The sequence below is a fragment of the Ixodes scapularis genome, unplaced genomic scaffold (assembly GCF_016920785.2).
Source record: "Ixodes scapularis isolate PalLabHiFi unplaced genomic scaffold, ASM1692078v2 PGA_scaffold0__279_contigs__length_252992795, whole genome shotgun sequence".
In the NCBI taxonomy this organism is placed as follows: Eukaryota; Metazoa; Arthropoda; class Arachnida; order Ixodida; family Ixodidae; genus Ixodes; species Ixodes scapularis.
The window spans coordinates 239,508,017-239,527,020 of NW_024609835.1; the positions used below are offsets into that span (position 1 = coordinate 239,508,017).

General features: G+C 46.3%; 1 protein-coding gene across 2 annotated transcripts in view; it reads right to left on the bottom strand.

Annotated features, from left to right (window-relative positions):
- Window positions 1-19,004, bottom strand: part of LOC8039093 (cytoplasmic aconitate hydratase) — a 63,777-nt gene that overhangs the window by 21,590 nt on the left and 23,183 nt on the right. For both annotated transcript variants that reach the window (XM_029972700.4, XM_029972699.4), the window contains 4 exons: window positions 8,639-8,798; window positions 4,653-4,788; window positions 3,660-3,744; window positions 1,471-1,627 (listed from right to left, as the gene is read on the bottom strand). In XM_029972700.4, coding sequence (XP_029828560.2) covers window positions 1,471-1,627; window positions 3,660-3,744; window positions 4,653-4,788; window positions 8,639-8,798 — 538 coding nt within the window. The remainder of the gene's footprint in view (window positions 1-1,470; window positions 1,628-3,659; window positions 3,745-4,652; window positions 4,789-8,638; window positions 8,799-19,004) is intronic.

A 19,004-nucleotide genomic window follows, 5' to 3' on the forward strand; every position in this document is an offset into this window, starting at 1 on the left:
AAAAGGTCTGTTTGGAGGAACTCGTGGTGATTAAAAAAATCCAGGAGCAGGAAGTGGTCTAAGGTGCAGCGTGCTCACAGATGCGACGCACGCTGCTCCGAGCACGCGCTCACTCGTTTCAGTAGGGTGCTGGGAATGTGTCCCTAACTGGTGTCGTTACTGCGTCCCGATTCATGATCCCTCCATTTCCACCCGACGGCATCGCACTCGTGTCATGCTGTTGCCCGTTACGGCACTGGCAGTGGTATGGCGGCGGAGGTGGATGTAGCAGACGCTCGTTTCGCCGAAGTGCCTATGCTCTCCGGCTTGACAATGCACAGAAGCTTCAGCAACTGCGAGATCGGACGTGGCGACGACAGAGACGCTTGCTTTTGCTGGTCTTCTCAGCCGCAACTCCGACGACCCGTTACCGGCGATCGCAACGTCCGACGGCGCAACGCTCTGTCACTTGCAACGTCGCTGGTTGTCACTTTCGACCACTTTTGATGCATGGGTGGGATAGGACGCTAGGTACAGTCAACTTGTGTAAATTCGACCTAGGTTAAATTCGACTTATCATTTAATTAGACCCTGTTCAAAGGTGTTGGCAAAATCCCAAACATTTCTATAAAAAACAACAACTCACAATTTCAATCTTGAAATATAAAATATTGGTAAATTCGACCTAGAGAGAACCTTCGGTGGGCAAATTACAAGCACGATCGGCCTTGCGCAACATACAAAAAAAGGCCTTTTTTCACCCGATTTAGGCGGTGGGCAATTGTCGGATAATTAACCCATTTTTCAAAGTTTGAAGCGCGGGCCGAATGTGGAAGAGAGAGAAAAAGAGAGCACATGCTGTGACTCAAGACACGGCTGGGTCTCAGCACAAAACAACCAGTGCAACGCCGCTGCGGAGCAGTGGATGCTGAAAGGCTGCTTCTGAGAGAGGGCCACTGACGACGTCAACGCGTGCAACCACGACGTTTGCCTTGTACCCGCCGGCGCGGTGCTGTTTGTTCGCCGGCTGCCAATTGCCGCTGCCACACCAAACGCGTGAACGACATACATGGCTGCTGCCACCGCCAACATGCACGGCTCGTTATAAAAATTTTAGCCCACCTGATCTAAAGTGCATGGATATTAAAAATTTCACGCGCATCTTTTAGTTACCGTATTTACTCGCATATTGGTCGATACGTCGTATAGGTCGACCCCCTAACTTCGGGACCCCCGAAAAAAAAAAAAAAAAGTTGAAAAATATAATACCGGGATTCGCGTATTGGTCGACCCCCCAGTTTTGATGAGGCGATTTTTGAAAAACAGGTCGACCTATACGCGAGTAAATACGGTACACTTTTGGATAATTCGACCCCATTTTGCATGTCCCGTCCAGGTCTAATTAACGGAAGTCGAAGACTGTAGGTTGCGAGTTGACAAGGCCAATAACAAGAGAGCCACAGGCTGCCGCGGATGGAGGGGCGCACTCACCGAGGGGCTGGGAGTGGAGGTCGATGTCCACGGTGCCCGCGATGGCGTAGGCCACCACCAGCAGCGGGGAGGCCAGGTAGTTGGCCCGGGTGTGCGGGTGCACCCGCCCCTCAAAGTTGCGGTTGCCCGACAGCACGCCCACCGCCACCAGGTCACCCTGCAGGGGACGTGGGGCACGACGGCCGAGTGAGTGCGAACCCGGGTCTAGCGGGGTGTCGCACCATTAGAGTAACTGCAGTTGCCAAAAGAAGGAGCTTCGGTTGCCCCGCCCTCTTCTCCACACCGTCTCCCCCTTTTTTTAGGTGTCCACCTTTGCAATGTTTGCATTGTTGTTGAGGGCTGAGTGGCTAATTGGAGCCGTCAAACGCGCGTTGCCGTCGATGGCAGCGATCTTCGCAATTTTGAATCGATTCGGCAGAGGATCTGACTGTTGTCGGATCCGCTGCCAAAGAGATCAAAAACCGAGCGGCGGGCCGGAACTACGGCTGCTACGACCCTGACCAGTCGTGCATGCAAGGATGAAGGAAAAAGGAGAGCCCGGAAATTGCAAGCTGCAACCGAAGGTCATTCTGTGGTCCAAAGACCGGTGCATACTCCGAGCCTGAAAAAGTGCTTGCAAAGTTCCTCGAGAGAAGAGGTCGCGGTCACGCAGTGCCCACACGGATCTAGCGCGACCGCGATTTTTCTAGGCAAGATGATGCGGAACAGTTTCAAAAAGCGCTGCATCGGCAATTGCCTCGATGGTATGGATTACGACCCTGCCCGAGACAATGAGGGCCCCTCAGATAGCCACAGCGATGAGTGCATTCGAAATCTAGGCACAGTTTCCAGCGAGATCTGGATAATGTTTTGCATAATTAGTGCGATACAGTTAAACCCGGATATACTGAATTCAAAGGGGATCGTAAAATAGTTAGATATAGTATCAATATCTTGATATACAAGAACATGTTAAATTAAGCTCGAGTTGAAATTTCCTGGCATCTCTGCTGATACCGAAGGTAGCGACAAACGGGAGTTTACCAAATACAGCATCCAAGAGCCGCTCAATACAGTACAGCGTAGTTGGCTAAGACTGAAGACACCCAAACACCGCCGCGCTTACACGCACACCTTGCCGAGACCCCCACACAGCATAAACAACAAAACACAAAAATAATTTTAAAAGAAATGAAAAAGCGAGACGCATAAATAAAATATTTTCATCCATAGCAAAAAGTTAAGCAGGCAATAAAAAAGAAAATTCACCAAATTCAGGCAGCAAAAAAAAGGGGGAAAAAAAAGTGGGCAAAGCAATAACTACAACAAAAAAAAAGGTAAACAAAGATAGGGCGGTCAAAGTGCAATTGCACAACCATTGTCGACACACTCGACTTACCGGAGACTTTTTTTTGCTTACTTTATTTTGGGGCTAGGGAGTCGCACAGCATCAGCAGTGTTCAAGGTAAGGGCGCATGCTACCCCTCCAACAGCAAACACTCCCTGCTCGTCCTACACGCACGCGCATTTTCTTCCCCTTGCTTTTGCCCCGCCCCACTTTTTTTTTTTTACGGTTCATTGTCTCTCTTTTTTCACAACTGCTTTTTGGCTGCATATCTTCCCGCTCGTATGCTGACTTGGCAGTCTGCCAGCCACGCAACCCAACGCAAGATATGTGCAACAGGCGGCAGGGCTTCATTCGCTATATCGAATGTCCCCATCGAGTGTCCTTGCCAAGGGAGTTGGATACAAAAAGACAACACTCCTGCACTATTACATACAATTTTCGAGGGGATGTTTGGACTGTTTGATATAAACAATAATTCGAAATACCCGAGTGTGATATAACTGGGCTCGACCGTAATATGCAAGGTTTTTTTTGTATCTTTTTTGGGGAGTAGTAAGTTGGGGAGCAGGTTATATGCAGGAGCGGGTAATATGCAGGAAAATACAGCATCTTTGGCTGACAAATGAAAACGCAAGAACAATTTGGACCACCAGGAAAAACGCTCACATGACTCAAAAACTGCTAAAAACTCTGCCATTTGCGAAACGGCCATTTGTCTCTCTAGACAACTGAGAAAGCCGCTAAATTGGCAACACTGAAAGAAGCACCCTGCCATCTTTACTTTGTCGGCGACTACAGGGCCGATACACTCTACAACCGGTCCCCTCCCAACGTGGAGCTCTTCGGACGTGAGGACACCCACCTTCTCGATGGCCTCGGCCACGGGCTCGGGGAGGGGCCCGCTGTTGCCAATGCACGTCATGCACCCGTAGCCCACGATGTGGAACCTGCACGCGGGGGCATCTCTCAGGGTGCGGTTGTGCCCGAGCACGTGACCAATGAGGAACTTCGTTCGCGCCAGTTAAGAACAGAAGGAGACAATGCAGCTCGAGGGGACTAAACAAAGGTGTCCTCGCACAAAACTCCCACATCCATTCTTGTTTGTCTGTCAAAGGAGAATATGTTTGTGGCTCGGACTTTGCAAGTATCGGCATTACGTTACATTATGTGACCTTCGACACCTACCGCTGAATACAGTGGAAAAAGTCAAAGGACAGTTGGATTTAGTGCACGGTTGTACGACACTTTCATTGGCGCATAATATAGACCTATTCTAAAGCAAAACATATTCTATGAAGCGCCGCTTTCACTCGGTACAGGCAGAGGGAATGTGAGTTCTTTATCTTGGGTGATGCGTGGCAGCAAGTTCTGTTAGATGGGCAGTGTGTTGGCCCTTTCCGAAAAATTAGTACCTTGTTCAAAAGCAAGTGTAGGCATCGAGTGGGGACATTACGGTGTACGAGCATCCCGAGCACGAGTACCGTAATCTAACCGCAAATTTCTTTACAACGAAGTATGCTCAGCTCATACTATTGGCACATACTATTACAAAACAGAGACGAGGTGAGGAGCAGTATTCTGCCATTCATTACACAAATACAAAACGACACTTGAAAAAAAAATTATGGCTGAAAAAAATCCCTTTCCAAGTTTCTCCCACATTTTCAACAAGACTCTTCAACATGTTTTTTGTTTTTAGTAGCTAGAGAGACTGAATTGAAGTGTAACAATACTTCGAGAGGCGATGTTCTCGACTATGAAGGCTTCAAAATCGAGAGTTCTAAAAAAAAAAGAAGCTTTCACATTTTCGGAAACTTTCCGCTACGCTTCAAGAGGTGCCCGAGGTGCCACTGACCCGAGCTGCTCGAGGTAGGGCACCACTCCGGCCTCCCGCAGGTAGTAGGTGACAACCCCGCTGCCCGGCGACAGGCTTGTCTTGATGTGGGGCGCCACTGAGAGGCCTCGCTCCACTGCCTTCTTGGCCAGCAGCCCTGCACCGGCCACACACGTCACACTAGTCCTCTGTGCAACACTTATTTCTCAAAGGGGCCGTGAAACCTTTTTCCCTCAGTTTTGAGCTATACGTCATTTGCAATTTCTGTCATCTATTAAATACTAGCTTAAAGAAGACAAATTTCAGTTCTCTGAAGAGCTTCCCTCTCAGTTGTACAAATATGTCACGGCACGTGACCAAAAGGAGGTTTTTGTCGTCTGCGCAAGATGCTGACGTAGACCAGACTTGATGTCCAACGGCACTGCCCATGACATCGCACATGCGAGTTAACGGATGACATCCGACGTCCGATATCATGTTGATGCCTAGAATCTCCTTTCCCAAGTAGTTTACTTAAATATTAGTTAATTTTGTAACATCATTAAAGTTTTTATTGGTTTTCGAGTCCATATATCGTTTGGTAAAGCTAAAATAATATGGTAAGGGTTCTTCTGCACGCTCAGTTAGCCTACTTAGTAAACTAGCAAAATCTAAACAATCCTAAATAATGTTTAAGTGTTGTCATATGAGACTAACAAACATATATAGAACGTTTGAAATGTTTTTCGTGAGATAATACAAGCACTTATATGGAATATAGTTCAAAGCGACGGTCCGCCAAGCACGTCAATACGCAGGCATGCATTTTTTTATTTCTTCAAACAACTTTCTTTACACTATAGTTAAACTAGACTTGCAGAAACCTCTCAATCTCTGTCTTTACTATTGCACTTCTATGTTTGCGAAGCCAAACACACGCTCCAAACCTCGTAGAGTGACATAGGGTGAAACGATCACTTATAGTATCATCGCGCCGCTTCGGCGCTCGCTTTCGCTTTTCTGCAATGTGCGCGACTTCCCTAATACTTCCTTTGTTACACCTTTTTTTTTTTTAATTGAGATATAAGTATCCTTAAGGTCCTCGAAAGCTGCATTGGCTATTTTTCTTCGACGGAAAGTGAAAACGAAATGAGAACCCACTGGCCCTTCTTAATTCTATGAGTGTCGCATCCCCTTTTTAGGATAGCTATCGTGATTGTTTATTTAGTACAGGCAGGGTCACTAGAAACATTAGAAATGACTACCATAGGACAATCCATATACGTGATAGAAAGGAAGAAGTTATAGACAACCTGTGATTACCAGGATGTGCTACCAGAGCTAAAGCTCTCATGCTGCCACCTTCGACAGCAAAACCCTTTCCCTTTCAATTTTCTTCGCTGGCAGGATTAATGCTGTCCACATATCTGGTATCTCATCCGAGTTTGTTAGACACAGTGAACCAAAACCGAGAGAGGGAGCAACTACTCTTTGCCTTGCAGCAATATTAAATGTGGGCATCCAAGAATTCAGTCTAGAAGACATTGAGAGACTGCCTGTGTGCGACACCAAGTAAGGAGTATGTTTTTCTTACCTGTAAGGTCTATCTTAAAAGAGGTTTCGCCCTGGAATCGTTTCCAATGAAGGAAGACAAATAAATCGAACTAGCGTTGTGGGAATCTAGCAAACTTCCATAAAAACTAATGGGAAATAACGCATTTTGCAATGAGCTCAGAAAGTGCGTAGGAATGTAGTTCCCCCATTAATTCATCCGACATGCTGAGCGACTTCCTACATATAAGCTCAGAAAAATTGTATCTCGAGGCTCGTATCATCGTATTGTATTTTGATGTTGCGGAAAACTGGAGCGTCATTCTTCCGCAACCGGCACCATACTTTCATTGGAAGAATAGAATTGTGTCTCTATCTTCACCTGCGTCGCTACAACGGAGCACGAAATCTACAGCTTCAAAGTTGTCAGCGACGACATTGTGCACAATACACCACACGCACTGTTCACTCTGTGCACAATTAAAGATTGGCTGGAGGAAAACATTCCGACATTTACAGAACTTGTCCACATCTCTGTTGGGGAGGCTAGGTAGTCATTTCAAAAATAGGCTTCAACTGTACGAGATGACGAAGAGACAAGAGGTGACCAAATTGATTTTTTAAGCTATGGGACACAGCAAAAGTGCACGTTATGGTGTGGGGAAAGTCCTCAAGCACCAAGACTCCTAGCACAACCTCGGGTCGCCAGAACTGGAAACTATTAGAAGTGCGAATGACTTTTCTCGTGTAATGGCCCCAAAAGTGCCTGGAATTGTACTCCTCAAAAGTGAAGCAAAATGCCTCGCCTAATACTGTGACACAGGAAAAAAAAAATGGAATTTTTTTGTCTTGTGAAAAGCATGCAATCCTGCCACTTGTGGATGAAGGCTCAAAATAGAGACAGGAAAATTAAAAAAGGGAATCCTCAAGAGTAATGTGAACATCACTTAATATCACTTTTTTTTTATCACCATAAACTTACTGGGAGTTTATAATACTAAAAATGCTACGCATTTTTATGCATTTCCCTTGTTTATCTGTATAATTTGTTTTTGTCTCAAATAAAAAGAAAGTCAAGGAGTTTTAAATGACTCTTGCCAGTATACGTGAAAATGCGGCCGAATGAAAGAAGCAAAATTTCGCACTCGGCTCGCTAGGTTTTTAAAAATAATTGATCTCACCCATCATTGCCTGACATAAAGGTTTGCGAGACTTAATTTTTATGCTTGTTAAATAAAAAAAAATGATTCAATAAGTTTATTTAAAGAAAATTAGTGAATCTTAAGATTTTATAAGTGAACTGGATATGTGCACAAACGTTTTCTGAATTATAACATATCAGCCATGCCACATTTTTACTAAATGGTACATGACGAGTATCATAAATACTTTGATCACCGTTTCAAACATATATGTATATATATATATATATAGAATAATTACATCACAGATTCGACAACGGCATCTTTTTATCTTTGAATGGAAATAAAAATGTCTTCTTTTTAAATGGACTGCCTAATATGATGAAACCATATATGTCAAAGAAAGTTTACTGCATATATAAGAATACATACAGTAAAAAGCTTTTCATAAAAAGATATTAAAAAAAATAAAAAGTACACCTTTTCTTGAAGTGATGTGGAATTTTGTATTTTTAGCATTTCCCCTTAAGTCTACAGTGTTTCTTCCATATAAACTATACCCCAAATTAACAATACTATAATCATTAAATTGGGTAAGATACAAGCTTTCATTTTATATGTTTCTTATGCCTTAAACAATTGTACATCAAAAGCTAGCTTGATTCAAACTTGGCCTATTATTGTCGAAGGTGCAAGATTCAAGAATTTTTATTTTATAAAATAAAACAAAAAGCATGCTTGTAGTGTACTTTAATCCTTCGATACAAAGTCTTAAAGCAGTAAAAATACTTATAATTGTTGTGAAAAAAATAATCTAGAAGTTTCGAGACTCCAAATCCTGTCACTCGTGGAAACTGTAAAAAATGGCAAGACGTACCTTTTGCGCTTTCAAAACCCAAAACTCAAGAACAAAAGATTTTCCGTAGTTCTAATTTGCAGTACAACGTATAATACATTTCAAGGCATAACATATTTCGACAGAAGCAAAAAACAATTTCTGTCATGTCACTAGGCAGTGGTGTCGTTGAAAAACTTAGCAGGCTAAAGTTCACCGAAATTGAGGGGGCCACATTCAGCTAAATTTACTGCAGTAACAACCTGCTGAATTCAGCAGGATGCCATCCTGGGTCGATAGTGCAGGCATCGCTCTCTTTGTGCCGCGGCCAGGTTTGGCTACGCATCGCCAATGCATTCTGCGTACTGGACGTTTCGGGCGGCACATTATGGAAGCGCCTTAATTTCTACCTAGTACAGGTATTTGTGCCCCTTCACATTACGGCACACACTAGGGCATGTCATCAGCAACCATTTGGCGGCGGAGTGGGGAGGACCCACCTGCGCCCAGCATGACTGAGGGGTTGCTGGTGTTGGTGCAGCTGGTGATGGCGGCGATCACAACCGACCCGTGGCGCAGCACCTGCTCCCGCCCCTCGTGCAGGAAGGCCGCACTCGCGTCCAGGGCCTCAGGCTTGAGCCCGTAGCCCTTGAAGCCCACCTGGGCACAGGGGAATGCAACTGGTCACCAGTGCGTCCCGTGCTCGCACAAACAGGTACAAGGAATCGCAAAACAAAATGACAACAATTCACTCCTTTCCCACACCATTGCAGAGAAGGAAGTTATAACTCTACTGAAAAACACCATCTACACTCGCATGACCGATTATTCCATAATACTGTACAAAGGACCTATACGAAGAAAAATCTGTAGTTTTATCGGCAGTTTTCGTAAACTTAGGTGGCTCGAGACGACTTTCCGTACCTTATACACTTACTTACAGCGGGAGAGAAAGCACAACATTCAAGCATCCTGCGGCCGCGCACCCCACTTTTGACCGTGTTATTGCGTGTCTCTCTCTTTCCTAGAGTGCGCCTGCTCTCTTCCCCCTCAGCCCTGCACTCTTCTGCCATGCATGCAGGCACACTTGCTTAAGGGGAGACACTACCCAGAAAAATATTTCTGCAAAAAAGTTGTTTGAAAAATGTCATATTTACATCCATTAGCACCTGGAGAGTATTTCCAGAAAGTTTCATTAGTTTACATCGGATAGTCAATTTTTTATAAATTATTTTCGGTCCATTTAAGCTAAAGAAAAGGTAGAGGTTGGAACACTTTGAACACATTTTTCTTCGTTCCACATTTTGGCATAAATTTAATTTTAGGAAAACTATCGTTTGTTAATGGGACAAGAAAAAAGACTCGCTTATTGCTTTTCCTAAGTGAAATTTTATGGGCAGTGAAACTAGGAAATTGTTTTTGACTTTGTGAATGTCATTTATAAAAGATGTTAATATTTTGTGCTTGACATAAAAAGCAAAAAAATGTACCGGTATTTGATTTTTCACTGCGATGTTAGCATGAAGTGAATTCCTTTTTGGAAATTTTCTTTTCACAGCTGCACTCTCTAGGCATTCTGCTGCAGATCTAGAGTAGAAATTTGTTCGGTATTACATTAGTTTCCTAACGGTAGTTTTCCTAAACGAAGTCGGTGTGTTCCTGATAAAAATGACTACAAGTTATTTTACAACTCATGTACACTGATGAAACTTTGCAGTGCATTCTGCCTTGCAACTTCTAGTATATACTCTAAATTTCATCCATATTAAGCCATAGGTTAAAAAGTTAACCCTATTGAGTAGTGTCCCCCCTTGAAATCTCTTCAGTGGCAACACTCACTTTCAATATGAAAGTGACATGCAATGCGATACCAATAGCCATACATGCAACAAACATGAACCAAAATAGTAGAGCCAAAAACCAGGAAATATTTTTAACGCGATAGCATTTAGGAGCTCGTGTCGCTGAAAAGCCGATGTCGGTGGCGCTCTGACGGGAAAATCCTGATTGGTTGATAGGGTCACTACATCATAGGCACATGACCTTGAGCAGGATTTCAAACAGTCCACAACGCTCACGTGAAACGTGACGTCACGCGTGGAATGGAAGTGATTAAAACGTGACACTAATGCAAAATAAAGGTTGCCGCATGTCTCAAATGATTTCCCTTTTTAAATTATTTCATTTACCTTAAAGAACAAATTTGAAGAATTTAAGGCACAGGCAGGATTCAAACCTCCGACCCTTCGGTTGCGAGCCAGACACGCTACCGACTAGGCCATGCAGACATGCTTGCACAGCTTAGGAACGAGCGGGGGTTTATACTATGCTCAGCTATCGCATTTTACTCTTAAAGGCGAAGCTTAAGCGTCCTCCTGTAATTTCTCAAATATTCTTTTATTCTTTATACCATGGATGAGTGGAATATTTTGCCAGTAAGCATCGTCAATCAACCGACTAATCCTTGCCTTTGTCATTCCCCTTAGTACCATACAAAAAAGTTAGTTTCTGCTTTGATATTTGTTGATACCGATCATATATTCATGCTGTTCACTGTCTGTTGCACTATTTTACACCAAATCATTCATATGATCAGACATCATTTAATGCCGATGCCGTCGTACGTTGTTGATAAACTTTTACGGCGAAGCTGTTTACGGCTAGGGTTCCGTGGATTTCTCGTGTGCGTGACCAAAAACTCAGCGCTGCACCGCTGCGTGCACACGCCTTCCCCGTATAAAAGATTCGAAGTAAATAACCAAAATAAAGCATTGATGAACGCGCATGCAAGATGCCATTTGTTTTAGGCTTTGGTTTAGGCTTTGGTTTTAGAACAGTTACTGCTGCAGATGCCGGCACGTGCGATGTGTGAAACCCCATTCCCTGCCTTCTCCTTGATGCTTGGGTAATTTAGCAATAGGTCTATTCCAGGGGTGTCCAAACCGCTGCTCGCGAGCCGCATGCGGCTCTTTGTTGGTCCAAGTGCGGCTCGCGGATCCCTCGTAAGGTGACCCCCCCCCCATTCGCTTCTTTCCACGTTTCCCCAGGAAAAAACAAAAGAAAGGATTTCAGAATAAAGCACACTGCAGCTTGCAATTTGGCAGCCTTGTACTCCCATACATAGTCGCACAGCCTTGTGCCCCCATACGTACAGTCGGGCTCTGAACAAAAGTTAAGTTTGCACCCCCCCCCCCCCCCCCCCGCGGCTCTTAGAAGTTTCGTGGTTTTGTTTGCGGCTCTTAGGCCAGGCCAACCTGGCCACCCCTGGTCTATTCAGTAGATTCACTATCAATAGGCACCATTTTCTAGCTCAGTACGATTTCAGGGAATTTTTGTCTTGTTTAGTTGTGCAGTCTGTAAAGCAGTGTTCACCCTTGCCTTGGCCTCCGATCAGGCGGCTGGCAATATTGTTAAAAATAAAAAAAAATAAATGAAAGAATTTGTTGCAGGTTTAATCATTCTGCCAAACACATTTAAATGCGGTACCTTTATACAGTGTAGACCGCATATAACGTATGTCGCAGGCGCGCTATAACCAAAACATAAATTTTTCAGGCCAAAATACATGCCATGAGACCACTTACCTTTGTAGAACAATTTATTTTATATTCGATGAAAAATAAAGCTTAGTTTGAGGAAAGTCTTTATTTCACCAGACTAGTACAGTTCTGTCTCGAGTGTGTCACACATTTTGAAAGAAATGAGTGACTTTTGCCTGGCGCAGCCTTTTAATGGCGTCGCGGGTTGCGGACGGACGTTGCGAGCGTTCAGGATTGCTAACCCTAATCACTTTTCTCCAGCAATGAAAACGCGTGAAAATTCGCATCCTTTATACGGTATGCACCAGTGATACCTTCAACTTGAGCATACGCATGAAATACTCCAAATAAGAAATCCGGGCGATGTTCGAAAACAGAAATGCTTAGAAAGCACCACTGTAGTCGAAGTAAACAAACACGACGACACAGGCGTTTCTGCCGTTTTGAGAGAGCCGCCACGACATCACCGCACGAGTAGGTAGATCTTCCCTTCTAGCACGTGCTGGGTTATCATTGCGACACACAACGAAAATTCACAGTCGAGGATAGCGCTTTTACGCGGAACGATGAGCTTCTACCACGCCGTCTACGTTGACGATCAAAACCGACGCCATGTTTGCGGATAGAAGCAGCCGGCCGACCGGCCCGCGACCGGCATGCAACGCGCGCGAACACTTCTCCTCGACCTGCGATTGGTCTGTCGTTGCGGTTGTTTCCAACACAGCGGAGGGCACGACCAACTTGGTCGTGGCGGAGGGACGCACGCACGTGAACGACACGTGCTTGCGTCCCTCCGTCGCTATGGCAACTGAAGCCTCTCTCTTCACTTCTCCCCGCTTCTTCGAGCAACCTCCTTGCCCCGCAAGTGCCGCTTGCGGCTCGCGCCGTTATGTAGTGTCGCACAGGGAAGCGTGCTCCCTGCGTCGGTCAGTCGGCAAGGTCGCCGGGCTGTTCCGAAAACCGCACTATAACCGGTATTCCCCTTTGCGCGCCTGCATTTTAAGTGGTATGTAATTACATGGAGTTCTATGGGAGGCAAACCGGTGGTTTAAAAAAGCCGCGTTATACCCATGGGCGTCGGCAGGATTTTGTATTGGGGGGAGCAAACTGACGGCCCTTCGGCATGTGCGCCCAAGGGGGGGCGGGGTGGGTCGCTTAACAGTAAAATACGAAAAAGCCAAATACAGCTTGCAAGATGCACATAATATTTTTTTTATTAAACAATTACTTTAAAAAGTACAATGCATTGGTAATTTCAACGTAAGAAAAAAACACTCCTATAGATATGAACACAGAGTGAAAAAAAAGTAAGGAATATAGTCCATGACGCGGCAAAACAGCAAAGCCGTCCACTTAGTTTATAATTACCTCAGAGATAAAAAAGTATGAAGATTTTATATGCAAGTATTGGCATCATATGTACTGTACACAATAAAATAGCAAGACGGTGTATCTAAGTCACGTGCACACATAATAAATTGTTGCAGCAATGAACAATACCCTTTTTAAAGCACTCCCAGCATTTTACCACGTTTTAAAGAACCCTTCAATTTTAAACGCACTCTCTAATCCTGTTTTTTTTTTTTTTGTGTGTGTGTGTGTTTTATTTATTTTGGCGGCAGCCGTTCTGCCCTCCCACGGGCGAAACGCGGAACTAGGTACAGGCCACCGCGGCCTCCGAGATCGGCGTGCTCATAGTAGTCTACTTGTAACGCAAGCCGAACCTGGAGGCCGTGAGACCACGGTACAGACGTTTCGCCCGTTTAGCCCTCAGCTGCCTCCCCTCTCATAAAAAAATGGGAAAAGTCGGGCGCGCGCGTGCCCCGGCGAGAAGAAACGCCTCGCTATGCGAATGAACACGTCAATACAAGGTTGAGCTTTGACTTCTGGGTGCCGCACGGGCTACGCTTCCCTTCCTCCTAGCCTCTTTCTCTCGCCTGCCTCCCACCTCTTTCCTAGGGGGAGGAAGGCGAGAATGAGACGGGCGTCTGAACTAGTTCCTAATACAAAGGTAATTCCTAATACGGCATCAACTTTTTTTCTTTGCGATGCATAGTTTTCGCAGACGCGAGTTGGCCCGCATTTGAGAGTACACCTTGTATGTACCAGGCATTTAATGAGGACACCCCCCCCCCCCCCCCCATCCCCTAATTTGGCCATTGATTGGGCTCGCTATAGACTTTCCATGCTCGCTCTGTCTCATTTCAGAAGTGGAGTAAAATTTGAGCCCACTGCTTTTTATCTTTACCTTGGTTTTTTATATATCTGATCAAGCTCAGCTTTGCATGAATACTCAGTTAAAGCGAGTTTGACATACCTGTGAGAGTCGAGTTGAGGGCAAAGCCAATGTCCAGCTGGTTCTTTAAAGCCGGAGCATGATCACGAGTGACGGAAACAGCAGGTGCATCGATAGATTCCGGGTCATGACACGGCTCTGAGGTCACGTGCTTCTTCGTTGCACAAGATGGATTGTCATCAACACTGTCAGCTTTCTAAAAAAGCTTCCGATGTCCATTTTCACTTCTGACCCCCCCATATCCGAACGCGGTTATATAAAAAAAGTGGGATTGGGTGCGGATTGTGGCTCTTTCTAGCAACTGGGCCAGGAAGAGAGCCAGCAAAAGAAAAGTGTGTCACTCTATCACAGATATTGGACAGTGTCACGTGAGTGAGCACGATGGTGTCAACGAGGATGGTCCGACACGCCTCTCCCGCGTGAGTTACGGCCCTGGGGAGCATCGTTGTTGACATGGTGCGGACAGAGCTTCGCAGAACTGCATTGTCCGAAAGAGAATGCCTGGCCCCAATTTTGACCCCCCTCTTCTCCTTTCCCATGACCACAACATACTAAGGAAAAAGGAGAAAAACCCAAAGGCACATATACAAAACAGAGCACTGGCGTGAACAGTGCTCCGTTTATAAGGGGCCCTGCAAGGACTTTTTGACTGGTTTTTAATTTGCACCGAACCTGAGCGCACTGAACCTGGTAAATTAAAGAAACTTTTCTTTTTTCAAATTTCGCTTTATTTTAAAAGTTCTAGGCAAATTAGAATTACAAAAACAAGCAAAAAATAACCTCCCTCATGACGTCGTAGGTCCTGGCTTGATTGGCCGTGAACTAGAGGAGTAGTGAGCTCATCGAGCGCTCACGGCTGCCGCACTCCGTGTCGACGGCTCGAGAGGGCGCCACTAAAGCGGGTGTTGGATAGGCTGTATGAAGTGGGCGGCCGGGGCGGCTCGCATTGCATTTGCTGCGCGATTAAAGACTAATTCGGCATAACACTTCATTGGCCACAAACGACAGCAAACACGGAGTAAGGATCAGTTCAGAACGGGAGCCACTTCGCGCTGCCATACCGCCAAATGGCCAAATCGCCAGCCAAGCCCGCGCCGAAAGCCTTTGGAACGCTCGGAACCGGTCGGATCCTTGAGCCGGTATACGACTGCAGCGCCGCTGCGTACATCCGGGACCTTTCTACGCTGGCCGTTCGTCGGAGCCTCATCTCACTAGCCCTTTCTAGTATGCGCCGTTTTTTCTGCCGCTTAGTGGCGGGTTTGTCGACGGGTCTTTTCTTGTTTCCGTACTTTACGAACTGCATTTGTTTCTTTTCTGATCTAAATTACCGAACAAAAACTACTTTAATACATAATTGAAACGGTTCGCGACACTTATATTTTGTATCTCGACTAAAAAAAAGCTTTTAGCGGGTTTGACCAGTAGTAAGCCCAGGACCAAAGACGTCACATTTTGCGCGTTTTCGGTACCGCGGGTCGCCCTCGTCGGTGGAGGAGGTTTCCGCGTCGTCCGGTTAAAATATGATGCACTGCTATTTAATTACTCCCTCCGTGCCCGCTGGTTTGCCCGAACCCCAAGGGACGTGGAAACCGCAAAAAAGGTAGACGCTTAAATATGATTGCAGGGCCCCTTTAAGGGGCCGAACCCCCCCCCCCACGGCTCGCTCCACTGCTCACGGTTTTACGAGGGGCACGAAGCGAAGGGGGAGCGTGGACTATCTCCAGCTCATAGCTAGCCGATTTGTTCTGTTGGGCTTTTTGGAAGAATCCCGCTCTGTGTCAAAGACGCTCTGTTTTGGGGGCCTATTACCGACTTTCACCCGAATGTCTGTGATTCTTGACAACTCAGGACTGCGATGTTCTCGGAAGTGGTCCGCGGATGCCCCTCCCTATGCTTTTTTTTTTCAGCTGGGCGCGGCTGGTTGCAAGCCAGGCAATGAATTGAGGGGAGAACTTGTTCTTTTTTGTATTTATTGCTGATGGATGCAAGGAAACGAAAGTGCCTGGATTTTATTTTTAGGATTGCTTTCGGTTTCTCCGCTTGCTAGGAAAGTTATGGCTCTACGTCGTCCGATCCCCCATACCCGAGAGAGCTGGGGAAGTGGTGGGGGGAAGGGGGTTAGGCTTTCTGGCTTGGGGGGGCAACTGCCCCTTTTGCAGCCCCCTGCCGATGCCCATGGTTATACCCGGTCCTGCACTATAAGCGGTTACATTGTAAGTGGTCTATACTGTATATAATTAGGCCCGTATGGAGCGGCAGTCTAAGGCAAAAGAGACGGCAACGTTATTAAGTTTCTACAAACGTTTTAATACTCCTGAAAAGTTTGAAGACTCGTTTCGTGCACATATGTGGAAGCTGGAAGGTTACCTTGGCCGATCTATTTATTGACCATGCATGCTGTTCCGATTTAAATTAAAGACAACATTTCGAACCCGCTCGTCGACGCAGGAAACCCCCAAATTTGTCAGAAATTCCCTGGGTCCGGCGGTTCCGTCTCGCAGCGAGACGGAAGACACGCCGACACCGCATGTCAATTCGTTTTTAGGTGGTATGCATGAAAAAACCTTTCCCGCAACGCTTACTGATGCTTCGGCTTCATATCGAAGTATCTTTATTTGCTGTGCTAAGCATTATAAAAGCGAGAGAGCGGTCCTCATCTCCTCATCTCGACAACTTTTCTGTCGCTGTGCGATCGGCACGCTACCGTTTGAGAGATGAATTTCTTTTTCAGGCGAGATGCACCAACAAACCTTTTTCGGAGCGCTAATTGTTGTCTTGGCTTTCAAATCAAATTGTTTTTACCGACTGAATTAAGCACTAATCAACTGAAAAGGGGCAGCGGACCGGCTACGCCTCTCGTCTCGACGGTCTCAACAGCAACGCAGCCATCTTGTTTGTTTACGTGATGTCACAGAGCGCAAAGAGGTCACTCGCGCTCCGAGAAATTTTCGGTGCACGAAGAGCGCGCTCGAGTGTCAGTCTTTGGTGGCACTCCTGTCCGTCTAGTGAAAGGAGCGCCAAACTCTCGCGCTCCGGAGAACGGACTTAACGCGCCCAATAAAGGGAGCGGACAAGCGGCTTGCATGCTTTCGCATTCAAAACTCATTAGAAACGCTTAGGTGTACCTCGAGCTCTTTTTTTTTTTTTCAAGATCATTTAGCAGTTACGGTCTGACCGACTTACATATTTGGTGCCTATGTGGCTCCTGAGGTTGGTTGGCCCTATAAGGCTACCTACCACTTTAATAATAAGGCCTAGGTGCTGAATTTTTAACGACACCTACTGGAGGCCAGCATGGGGAAAGGATTGGACAAAACTGCTGCGTCAGCCTTCAGACGAGGCTCGTATTCAATCAGTGAGGGCATGACTTTCAGCTGAACACCGCCGCAAACTAGTGCAACGCTGTTGCTCTGGCATTCAGAAAGGCATTCTAAATTCACAGCATTTAGAAAGCCCTTGCCGACGTCCGCCCGAGACCACAATCTCTCACGGTGCATTAAACACCGCGTATAACGGAGTGTCTGCAAACTGGCGATTAAACTGTCAGTCAGCCGCTGTGTGACTGCTCGGCCCAGCACTCTTATTTTATGTGTGCCTCTCTCAATCCTCTCTCATCAACGCGCTGTGCTCAGTGTTGTCACTCCTGCGCCACTTTGGCGGTGCACAAAGCCAACAAGCAAGAGCCTCTATAGTACCGTATTTACTCGAATCTAATGCGCCCCGCTTGTAATGCTCACCCATTTTTGAGGCCCGAAAAATTAAGCTTTTTCTCACTTGGAAAAACGAAGGTTTATTTTAAATGCTTCAATCTTGCGACGAAATTATTGGCGCTGTCTCTCGCCGGCAAGGTCGTCATCACGACGCCAGTCCGGGGCAGCGTCCTTGGGGCGGTATGCATCACTTGTCATCGTTGTCAGACGACTCCTTATCGCTCTTACCGGCCCAAAGCATTTCATCTTAGGTGCCGTCCATAGTTTTAGGCACTTCTTGAAGGCATTGATAACCATGGCACACAGGATTGTGCACCACGCATCTTTCGCCCATCCGGCGAAGTCCTGCAGCGACGCAAGCTTCTGGAACACTAAACGCACATGATGCCCGACCCGATTTCCATCGCTTTCCGCACACAATACAGTATAGACCACTTACAACGTAACCGCTTATAGTGCAGGACTGGGTATAACGCGGCTTTTTTAAACCACCGGTTCGCTTCCCATAGAAGTCCATGTATTTACATACCACTTAAAATGCAGGCGCGCAAAGAAAAAAAACCGGTTATAGTGTGGTTTTTGGAACAGTGCGCCGACTGACCGGAGCAGCGAGCATGCTTCCCTATGCGACACTAGATAACGGCGCGAGCCGCAAGCGGCACTCGTGGGGCAAGGAGGCTGCTCGAAGAAGAGGGGAGAAGCGGAGAGGCTTCAGTTGCCATAGCGACGGAGGGATGCACGCACGTGTCGTTCACAGCGCAAGGCGTTGGAGCGAGCCCAACCAGCCCAACTTTCCCCCGCTGCATTGGAAACAACCGCAACGACAGACCAATCGCAGGTCGAGGAGAACTGTTTGCGCGCGTTGTATGCCGGTCGCGGGCCGGCTTCTTCTATCCGCAAACAAGGCGTCGGTGGTGATCGTCGACGTAGACGGCGTGGTAGAAGCTCATCGTTCCGCGTAAAAGCGCTATCCTTGACTGTGAATTTTCGTTGTGTGCGCGCTATGATAACCCAGCATGTACTAGAAGGGAAGATCCACCTACTCATGCGGCGATGTCATGGCAGCACTCTCAAGACAGCAGAAACGCCCATGTCGTTGTGTTTGTTTACTTCGACTACAGTGGTGCTTTCTAAGCATTTGTGTTTTCGAACATCGCCCGGATTTCTTATTTGGAGCATTTCATGCGTGTGCTCAAGTTGAAGGTATTACTGGCGCGTACCGTATAAAGGATGCGAATTTTCACGCATTTTCATCACCGGAGAAAAGTGATTAAGGTTAGCAATCCTGAACGCTCGCAACGTCCGTCCGCAACCCACAACG